This window comes from Physeter macrocephalus, chromosome 11, assembly GCF_002837175.3.
Source record: "Physeter macrocephalus isolate SW-GA chromosome 11, ASM283717v5, whole genome shotgun sequence".
Lineage (NCBI taxonomy): Eukaryota > Metazoa > Chordata > Mammalia > Artiodactyla > Physeteridae > Physeter > Physeter macrocephalus.
In genome coordinates, this window is record NC_041224.1 from 70,270,565 (window position 1) to 70,281,832 (window position 11,268).

The 11,268-nt window shown below is 45.0% G+C and overlaps 1 protein-coding gene across 1 annotated transcript in view; it reads left to right on the forward strand.

The window, feature by feature from the left end:
• LOC129392532 (neuronal acetylcholine receptor subunit alpha-7-like) overlaps positions 1-11,268 on the forward strand; it is a 98,529-nt gene that overhangs the window by 56,771 nt on the left and 30,490 nt on the right. The window contains exon 3 of the mRNA XM_055088163.1: positions 8,555-8,599. Within this exon, the coding sequence (XP_054944138.1) occupies positions 8,555-8,599 (45 nt within the window). The remainder of the gene's footprint in view (positions 1-8,554; positions 8,600-11,268) is intronic.

Here is an 11,268-nt window from a genome sequence, read left to right on the forward strand (position 1 = left end):
TTTTTTTTTTTTCTTGCTATAAGAGCTTTAATTCTAAGCTCTTTACATATAGGAGCTGAAAAAAATGATTAAACTTTGATTAGTTTTTGAGTCATATTTATCTTCTTGAGTAACTTGTTGAGCTTCCTTAAACTGAGGGTTAGTTCAGCAATTCTGGAAATTTCTCAGTCATTATTTAAATTTTCTCCTTCTGAAGTTTTTTTATTTTATTTTTTTAAAGGTTATGTATTTATTTGTTTATTTATGGCTGTGTTGGGTCTTTTTTGCTGCCTGCGGGCTTTCTCTAGTTGTGGCGAGTGGGGGCTACTCTTCACTGTGGTGAGCGGGCTTCTTATTGCAATGGCTTCTCTTGTTGTGGAGCATGGCCTCTAGGCACATGGGCTTCAGCAGTTTGGCACGTGGGCTCCAGCAGTTGTGGCACGTGGTCTCAGTAATTGTGGCTTGCAGGCTCTAGAGCACAGGCTCAGTAGTTGTGGCTCATGGGCTTAGTTGCTCTGCGGCATGTGGGATCTTCCTGGACCAGGGATCAAACCCGTGTCCCCTGCACTGGCAGGCAGATTCTTAACCACTGCACCACCAGTGCCCCTGACAGTGTTTTTTTCGGTTTCCTGTTGGATCTTTTGTTTTTTAAGATTTCTCTTCCATTTTTGTGAGCTTCCATTTGCATTTAAGAAGGTATTTCTGTGATTTCCTCCAGCATTTCTAGGTGTTTGGTAACAGGACAGTGTTCAGGTCATGGATTTTACTGTTTTGCTAGAACCAGAAGTGTGTCTCCTGTGCGTGGTCCCAGGACACTTTCTGTTTCCCACGTGCGTGTTCTCCGTTTCAGCTCAAGTTGTGCCCTCCTTGTGGCACTTCTGTGTCCACGTCCCTAATTGACTTAATCTCTTTGTGTTTTTCCTCTACACACTGTGGTTATCTCATGCCTTGCCTTCATGCCAGTAACTCAATTTTCAGCTGGGTCTGTTTTGTTCCTTTCTGGCTCTATAATTTATTAGCCATGTAACCCTATTGTTTTGGTTCTCAGTTTATTCGTTTAGTTCTGCAGTCTCCCTTTTATTTCATTTGGGTATTTTATAATCTCATCTTTGAAATCATGTTTAATTTGATCCAAGGCTTTACTGAGTTATATAGTAGAAAGAATTCATGGGAAGCATGCTTGTCTTAGTTGGGCTTTTTTCCAGATTATGTTTTTTATTTTAGTTGTGTTTATCTGCTTGCCTTCCTTTCTTCTTTGCATTTGCTATTTTAAATTATTTATGTATTCATTCATTCATTCATATCCAAACTATGTTTGTGAATCTGTCATTCCAATTTTTTCATCTTGCCCATGCCTTATGAGGGTGTGTCTACTCATAGTTTTTAATTTTCTGTGCTATAATGGTGGTAATTTTTGTCATATACATTCTTTCCTTTTATGTGATCTTTATTTTTGCTTAATTTATTAAACCAATTAGTCTACATTGCTTGTAGAAATATTATAAATGTCAAATAACAAAAAAAGAAAACATTACTGCTTTCACTTCCGGCTCCTGCCTTCTTTCATGTATCTCATCCCTTTCCCTTCCCTTCGACCTTTTGAACCCACCTTGGCACCAGTTCCACACTGAGGGTTTTGTTGAGATCCCCTATCACTAGCTTCTGTCTTCAGAGGACCTCGTTTTGATGGGACTTTCCACAACCCGGTTCCCAAGAGAGTTTGTTGGAGAAGCCTGATGCTGAAGCTTCAGCACTGGTTTCCATGACCCAGGCATTTGTGGAGTCCAGCTCTGCGTGCAGTTGCTTACCTTGAGTCCTGCCACAGATAACTTGTTATGTTTGCTGTGTTTGTGAAGGGGATGCTTAGACACTGATTCAGTCAGGATGATGGCTTCAGAATAAAGGGACATTTATTGTTTCTGTCCAGAGAGAGTTCAGATGAAGCTTGAGTGTTGGTTTACCAGTGTGACTGGAGTCCACCTCTTTCCCCCTCTCTCCTACATCCATAATCCCCCGGCCCCTCCACCCTTCCTCCACTTTCCAGCCCTGCTGACTCAAGATGGAGTCTCTTCTCTGGTTCTGCTCTCATGATCCATGCCCCAGGCTTCATTCTTCCAGATTTGAGTCCTCTTGGGGGAGACATGGAGGCTCTTCCTCTCACAGAAGTGGAAAGAAGTCCTTTCAGTCCTAGTTAAAAGTGCACCCTCGAACCCCTTGCCCCTCCCTGGGGAGGCTGGGGCAGACTTTTCACACTGTACTCCCAAAACACAGACTCTGAGCAACCCCCAAATGAGAACAGAGATGGGGCCAGGCCCCTGGGTCCAAGAACCAGGAATGCCTTGACTTAGGAACGCCAAGCCTGCACCAGCAGCTCTCAAACTTCTAAGCTTCCGGACCCCTCTACTCTCATAAAAGTTATTGCAGATCCCTGCCCCCGCCCCAGTTTTTTTACATGGGTTACATCTATCAATATTTATTACCATGTTTGAAATAAAAACTAAGAAAACATTTTCAAGTCCATGAATTCATTTGAAATAATAACCCCGTGCCTTGTTACCATAACTAACACTTTAAGAAAAATAAATATATTTTCCCAGGAAAAACACATTTAGTGAGAAGAGCAGCATTGTTTTATATTTTTGCAAATCTCCTTAATGCCCAGCTTTGTAGAAGACAGCTGGATTCTCTGATCCACTTCTGCGGTCAGTCTGCAGCATCGGATGTCACATGGTCTCTGCAAAGCTCTACCAACCGTTCTTGAGTAAATGAGGGTGAAATAGGCTAATAACTTCTCATGATTGTGAAAAAGGTGTGGCTTCACTGATCCTCTGGAAGCATCTCAGAAACTCAGAGATTCCCAGCCTGTAGTTTGAGAATGTCTGTGCTGTACAGATGTCAAAGGGAATCATTTTCTGTGACCATCACCAAAGTGTTTCCTTAGGACATTGGGAGCAGAGTCACCTGGCGGCTGAAACACTGGTGTTGAGCTATGAGATGAGAATAATAATAGTACTGACTTCACTGTGTGGTTGTCACAAGACTGTAATGAGTTTGAAAAAAAAAGTGTGTGTGTGTGTGTGTGTGCACGTGCATGTGTGTGTATCACATTCAGAAGACTGCAGACTCTCTTTAAGGTTTAGCTGTGTTATTTTCAAATATCATTTACTGTTATCCTCTGTGGTGAAAATCATGGGCTTGTTCATCTTTTGCCCATTTTTCTGTTGGATTATCTGTCTTTTTCTTATTGACTTTTAGGTGTTTATTTCTTATGCTGGATATGAGTCTTCTCTCAGCACTAATATCTCACTGACTCAGGGAAAATCACAGCCTCTCAGTTCATTTTTCTGTAAAAACAGGACACAAATATGGTTAATGTAAAGATTAAATTAGATAAAAGAAGTGATCCTTGTTAAAAAAAAAACTTCAGAGTACTACTAAATAAAAATTTATGTTATCTAGCAACTTTCTCTGAAAACAAGAATTGAGACACAGATCTATTGTTACCTATTTTTTTTCTCAGCATTTACACAAAAGCAAAGAAAAAGTATTGGGAGCTCTGCAGAATAATGTTGAATAATGTCACCCTGTAATTTCCAGAAGAATAATTGCTGCAGGTGTGCAGGATAGCACATCAGAATGGTTGTACTCTAAAACAGACACATGGTTATTCTGGGAGATTGATTTTAAAAAGCATGGCTATTTAAAGTATACTTTAAAAATCCCTTTATTGAGGTATGACTGACATACAAAAAGCTATACGTGTTTAATGTACACAATATGACAAGTTTGGAGATAACCATACATTGTGAAACTCTCACTACAGTCTATGCTATAAACATACCCATCACCTCCCAAAGTTTCCTCCTGCCCTCATTTTTATTTATTATAATTATTATTTCTGTGATAAGAACACCTAACATAAGATCTACCCTCTTAGCAAATGCTTAAGTCTACCCTACAACATCATTAGTTATAGGCTCTGTGCCTCACAGATCTCTGAGGCTCGTTCATCTTGCAGAACTGAAACTTTGCACCCTTGGAGTAATACCTGTCATTTCCCACCCGGCCCCTGGCAGCCACCATTCTACTCTGTACTTCTGTGGGTTGGATTATTTTAGATTCTTTATACAAGTGGAATCATGCAGTATCTTTCCATGTCTGGTTTCTTTCACTTAACGTAACGTGCTCCAGGTTCATCCATGCTGTCGCAAATAGTGGGATTTCCTTCTTTTTTGAGGCTGAATATATTCTGAAATGCTCAGTTTGAAAAACAAAGAAGGGGTTGGCTTTGGGGGTCACACTGGTCTGTGTGATTCCCTGGCACTCAGGGGTCCTGTGTCCTCCTGTGAGATCCCAGGGTCAGCAAGGAGCCTGGGTCTTGTGGGGGAGCCGTGTGTGTGTGTGTGTGTGTGTGTGTGAGAGAGAGAGAGAGAGAGAGAGAGAGAGAGCAACCGCACAGTGACACACTAGAGCCGAGTCATATGTCACAGCCTGTGTGACTCTACCCTCGTCCCTCCTACACTGGGAGGTGGTGGGGGCAGCTATTGTCTCCCTGTTTCTGAGAAGAGAACACTGAAATCACAGACACTGAGTGCCTGATAGAGGGCAGCTGATTGGAGCCCAGGGGGTTTTCTTGCAGCCAGTGTGGGGGGGCTCTGCTCCTGTGTGCTGTCCTGCCAGGTTGGGTCAGGGCTGTGATGGGCAGGCGGGTGCTGAGGGTCTGGAATCACTGGAACCCATGCCCGGATCCTGTGCTGTTTGTTCTCAGGGGGGTACCTGCTTATTTATTAGAGCCCCTGGGCCAGGGTCTGGGGTCAGGGTTTGGAAGCCTCATCCCCCTCTCCCTCCCGAGAGTCCCAGTGTTGGACCCGTGTGCCTCCAGCCTGTGCTAGACGTGACTGCTGAGTTCAGCATCATTGGCTGGTTCCTGATTTCACACAAGTGTCAGAGCAGTACGGGGGTTGGTGACCGGGGTGTCAGTGGAGGAGGACGAGGTGAGAGAGGAGAGAGCTTCCTCCCGGGGTGAGAATTGATTTCCACCTGACTTCAGTATGTAGGACGTGCAGCCCCTGAGGCCATGCAGTTGAATGCAGAGGCGAAGACTCCATCAAGAAGCAGGGCACCGTGGGTGGCAGGGTGGCGGGGACGAGGCTGGGAAGCTGTGGCAGGGGCACTGGGTGTGCGGGATCTGGCTCTGCAGACCTTGCAGGCCCTGGGCACCTGGCTTCGCCCTCAGGGGGCCAGCCCAGGGGTGGACCAGAAGGGTGGCCATCCTCTGTGCTTGCAACTCAGGAACTGGTCGATAGGTCCCTTCTTTTTTTAAATGGAAAATAGATTTATTAAGCATTAAATCATCAGCTAACTTGTTATCCTTGTGGATACATGTTAGGTCCCTTCTAAAGCAGCTGAACAATTGGCAGGAAGCTTCCTCCTTGGGTTGAATTGCACTCTGCTGTCTGAGGCCACAGGTCTGCCCAGGTTGCCGGCTCCCTCCCGGAGCCCCTGGGCTTGTGCAGGAGGAAGGAAGAGGGCATGGGGCAGGGCAGCACTTGGGAGTTGAGTGGGGAGCAAGATCTCGAAGCGTAGGGGTGCACACAGTGGGCGTGAGGGGTCGTGGCTTTGGTGTTGCAGGGTCATAGGGAGTAAAGGTGATGTCTTTTCCTCAGGATCCCATCCCCATCACTCTGGTGAAGTCCGTCTCCCTGTCATCCTCTGAAGGGGCTCTGTTCCTGTCCTTTGTGACTTGTCACCGTTTGTAATTATAGGTGTGTCATTGTCGAATTGTGTTATCCCACCCTCCACCCACATTTTATATTCCATGAGCTCAGGGACCGTGTCTGTTCAGTTCCCACTGTGCATGTCAGGCTGGCATAATGCCCAAAACAGGAAGTGCTCCAGAAATATTTGTCAAATGAGTGAATGAATGAAGGAGCAAATGAACACTTGGCTGGACTGTGGGTTGTAGAAAGGGCTGTGTGCTGCCCTAAGGACTTGAGACTGGATTCTTTGAGCAGTACAGCTGGAGGAGGGCAGAGAGCCTGTCTGGAGCTGAGCAGAGTTCAGACCCTGTGAGGGCCCTGCCTTCCATCAGCTCGGCTGCTGTAACCAAAGTACCATAGACTGAGTGGCTTAATGACACGCATTTATTTCTCACAATTCTGGAGCCAGGGGAGTAGAAGATCAGGGTACCTGCAGCTTTGATGTCTGGTGAGAGCCTGCTTCCTGGTTCATAGATTTCTGGCTGGGTCTTCGCATCGTAGAAGGGGTGAGGGCGCCCTCTGGGGTCCCTTTATTAAGGACAATAATCCTGGTCATGAGGGTGAACCCACCCTCATGACCTAAACACCTTCCAAAGGCCCCATCTCCTAATACCATCCCCGTGCAGGGTAGGTTTCAACATAGGAAATATGGGCAACACAAACATTCAGTCTCTGGGGAGAAGGACATACTTCACAAGGGGGTGGGAAGTAGGTGGGACACCTTGTCACCATGCAGACTGAGAGCTGAGACTCAGCCAGTGGGTGGCCCTGGGATGGGGGGTGTGTGAGGGGCCCACCTTGGGAACACAGACAGTAGCCTCTCTGCTGGTCCTGCAGGGTTTCCCTGCATCTCCGTGGAGGCTCCCCCACCTGCATTGCTGCTCCCTCCGTTGGAGGCTGGCTGCTGCTTTGCGTTGATTACAGTTTGGAATGCCTGCTCAGTCCCATGCTGCCCCACACCACACAAATCTCATTTCCCTCTAATGAGGTTTCAGCTAACATGTTGGAAAGAAGAAAGCCTTTAAATTAGATTGGTTGTAATTGAGCTCCCAAACCACAGAAGGCTTTCTCTCAGAAGATAAAGACATGGATGCAATTAAAAGAAAGCCACGTGAATGGAACACTGGCTAATTTTAAGTCGACTAAAAACAACTCCTTAATAAGTTGAGGCAAGGGACATATATCCTATAAGAGTTTATCAGTGCTTTCAAATAGTACTGGAGATCGGACTGGAACTAGAGCCCTCTTGCATTTCAGATGCATGGCTCTGTCAGGGACTGTTCTCTCTGCACAGAGGATGGAGAGAGGTTAGCTCCACAGCTTTTTCTACCAAAACCCCTGGCATGTGTTATTTTAAAAAAGGGGATGTATTTTTCTTGTAACAGAATTGGCAGCTTCTTCTGGACACAGCCCCTGGCCTGGGACCCTTGGGACTTGGTCCCCTGTCTTTCCGTAGGCAGCCTGATCCTCTCTGTGAGATTTACACCCACCTTCCTGCCCACAACTCTCACCTCTCAGAGGCACCCAGGGTGAGCTACTGGGACAGGGGCATTGATGCATCAAAGAATCTCTGCCAGCTCCTTACACATTCAACACATTTGTATTTGAAGGAGAGGCAGCATCCATTTCTCACTTGTGTCCCTGCCCTGAGACCATGCCCCAGTAGATGGTGTTCTTTCTGCCACTGGGTCTGTTTTTGTGACTGCCATCAGGGAGCCAGGCCAGGTAGTTCCTGCTGGAGGGGCTTATGGCCTCAGCCTCTGGGTATCTCAGCATTAATAAGTACTTTCTCCTGGAGAGGGTGAAAGTTGCTAATTTACAGAGTCTTTTAGGTGGGAATTGAACACGAAATACTGAACAGTGTTCTCAGTAGAACTGTTGCATGAAATGGACTTGTTTGTCTCCGTGTGCACCGTGGCTTTTGCTAGGCCCTTTTGGGCTTTGCCAGCCATGCTAAAAAAACGGTTGCATCCTAGATGGAAAGGCCCCGTGTTGACTAGCATCTTCTTTCGGTGCCCAGTGCAGGGGGAAAGCCACGGTCGATCTGCTATCCGGAGCTTCCTGGAAAGAATGCAGACTTTGGTGCCCAGCTTGGAACCCACTCTCAGTTTGGAAATGTGGAAAGAGGGGCTGTTGACTCAGATCCAAGTGTGAATGGTTCCTTCATAAAGGAACCACCTTTCTGACCCTTAGTTTGCTCACCTGGACAGGATGTACCCTGCAGGTGTGTGTCAAGGGCCTGGGTGCTGCCAGGCTGATGGAGGATGGGAGGAAAGGCAGGCAGACCCTTGGGGCTCAGGGAGAAATGGGGCCCACGCAGCACTGTTAGGCACATGTGCCGCAGCTCTCACGGGGTGGGGCGGGGACTCCCTTTCCCGGGGAAGGGAAGCCTAAAATATTTCAATTTGCTTAAAACTCTATCCATTCTGCTAATAAACTTGACTTTAAAAGATTGGAATCTGCACCCAGTCTTATTTTTTAAGTATACAAATGATAAATAATGTGTAAGGAAAAATAAGATAAACCATTAGCAGGTATCATCTCGGGATGGTGGGGTTGCAGGGTTTTAATTTTCTTCTCTATACTTTACCATCTTTTGTAAGAGCTCTGTAATGAATGTGTATTACTTCAGCATAAATAGAAAAGCTGCACTCTGCAGAAATGCTGGAGTATATTTGGAAGTGCTCCATGAAGTCTATTTTCCACACACGCCAACCGTCCCAACCATCAGATTGGTGCATGAATAAGGGTATCATTTCTTCTTATGTAAATCATATAAACCATATTTTTGACTTTTTAATTTTTTTCCTTTAAAGGATGAGAAGAACCAAGTGTTGACCACCAACATTTGGCTGCAAATGGTAAGTTGTGACCGTGGCTTCCTGCTCTTGCTTCCACGATGCCTGTTCTGGAATCACAGTGAAGGTCCCTTAAGACAAGCCAGGACTGTCCTCCTTCCTTCACATATGCAAACAGTGAACCAGACCACGCCGCCTTTGCATGTCCTGCACTACACCCTGCAAGGCAGAAATATGCACAAGTCATAAGATGCAGGTCTGCATGTGCATGTCCACAGCCTGCACCCTAACTGGTCCCTAGGGCTTGGGAGTGCCTGCCCTGCTCCCCCTGGCTCCAGCCATGCACGTCTGAATGTGACAGAGTGACACCTAAGCCAAAGGCCTTCACACTTCCTGTTCCAGTGACCCCTGCAAGAATTTTGAGAAGCTGTTTTTTTTCATTCATGTATTTTAACCTTGACATCTAAAGTTCTAACCCCAGATTAATTAACTACAAGTTATGTTACTTCCATCCAATTGTAAATGTGGACATTTAAAAATAAAACAGTCTCTATTTTAAATTGAATCTATTTAAATGCCATATAATTTGACATCCATATCATCAATTAAAAAAAATATACAACAAGCCCTTTAACTGGTTATTTTACATACTCCCATTTTCTCTCTGCACTTATATTTCTGTTCCACTTTCCACACAGAATTTTATCCAAATGTGATATAACTTTATGTTTGAAAATCTTTTATTAATCATTTTGTCTTGGTTCTCTCAAATGTAAATATTTACATTAAAATTATTCCTTCAGAAAATAAGTGTTAAGAATTTTTCTTCTGGATCCATTTAGGATATAGTGATTAATGGTACATAATTCCTCAAGGTGACACTAATTACAAATTTTAATAAATAATTATTAAACATAAAAAATTGGAAATCTACCTGTCTACCAAAGATGGGGCTTTGGAAGAGATTGGTTCAAGATGGCAGAGTAGAAGGACATGCTCTCACTCCCTCTTGTGAGAACACCAGAAGCACAACTAACTGCTGAACAGTCATCGACAGGAAGACACTGGAACTCACCAAAAAAGATACCCCACATCCAAAGACAAAGGAGAAGCCACAGTGAGATGGTAGGAGGGGCACAATCACAATAAACTCAAATCCCATAACTGCTGGGTGGGTGACTCACAAACTGGAGAACAATTATACCACAGAAGTCCACCCACTGGAGTGAAGGTTCTGAGCCTCACTTCAGGCTTCCAAACCTGGGCATCTGGTAACGGGAGGAGGAATTCCTAGAGAATCAGACTTTGAAGGCTAGTGGGATTTGACTGCAGGACTTCAACAGGACTGGGGGAAGCAGAGACTCCACCCTTGGAGGGCACACACAAAGTAGTGTGTGTGTCAGGACCCACAGAAAGGAGCAGTGACCCCGTAGGAGACTGAACCAGACCTACCTGCTGGTGTTGGAGGGTCTCTTGCAGAGGCAGGGGATGGCTCTGTCTCACCATTAGGACAAGGACACTGGCAGCAGAAGTTCTGGGAAGTACTCCTTGGTGTGAGCCCACCCAGAGTCTGCCATTAGCCCCACCAAAGAGCCCGGGTAGGCTCCAGTGTTGGGTTGCCTCAGGCCAAACCAGCAGGGAGGGAACCCAGCCCCATCCATCAGCAGACAAGCGGATTAAAGTTCTACTGAGCTCTTCCCACCAAAGAAACAGCCAGCTCTACCCACCACCAGTCCCTCCCATCAGGAAACTTGCACAAGCCTCTTAGATAGCCTCATCCACCAGAGGGCAGACAGCAGAAGCAAGAAGAACTACAATCCTGCAGCCTGTGGAACAAAAACCACATTCACAGAAAGACAGACAAGATGAAAAGGCAGAGGGCTATGTACCAGATGAAGGAACAAGATAAACCCCAGAAAAACAACTAAATGAAGTGGAGGTAGGCAGCCTTCCAGAAAAAGAATTCAGAATAATGATAGTGAATATGATCCAAGACTTGGAAAAAGAATGGAGGCAAATATTGAAGAGATGCAAGAAATATTTAACAAAGATCTAGAAGAATTAAAGAACAAACAAACAGAGATGAACAATAAAATAACTGAAAGGAAAAGTACACTAGAAGGAATCAATAGCAGAATAACTAAGGCAGAAGAACGGATGAGTGACCTGGAAGACAAAATGGTGGAATTCACTGCTACAGAACAGAATAAAGAAAAAAGAATGAAAAGAAATAAAGACGGCCTAAGAGACCTCTAGGACAACATTAAATGCAACAACATTCACATTATAGGGGTCATAGAAGGAGGAGAGAGAGAAAAAGGACCCGAGAAAATATTCGAAGAGATATAGTTGAAAACTTCCCTAACATGGGAAAGGAAATAGCCACCAAAGTCCAGGAAGTGCAGCGAGTTCCATACAGGATAAACTGAAGGAGAAACACAGCGAGACACTTAGTAATCAGATTGGCAAAAATTAAAGGCAAAGAAAAATTATTGAAAGCAGCAAGGGAAAAATGACAAATAACATACAAGGGAACTCCCATAAGGTCAACAGCTGTTTTCTCAGCAGAAACTCTACAAACCAGAAGGGAGTGGCATGATATACTTAAAGTGATGAAAGGGAAGAACCTACAACCAAGATTACTCTACCCGGCAAGGATCTCTTTCAGATTCGATGGAGAAATCAAAAGCTTTACAGACAAGCAAAAGCTAAGAGAATTCAGCACAACCAAA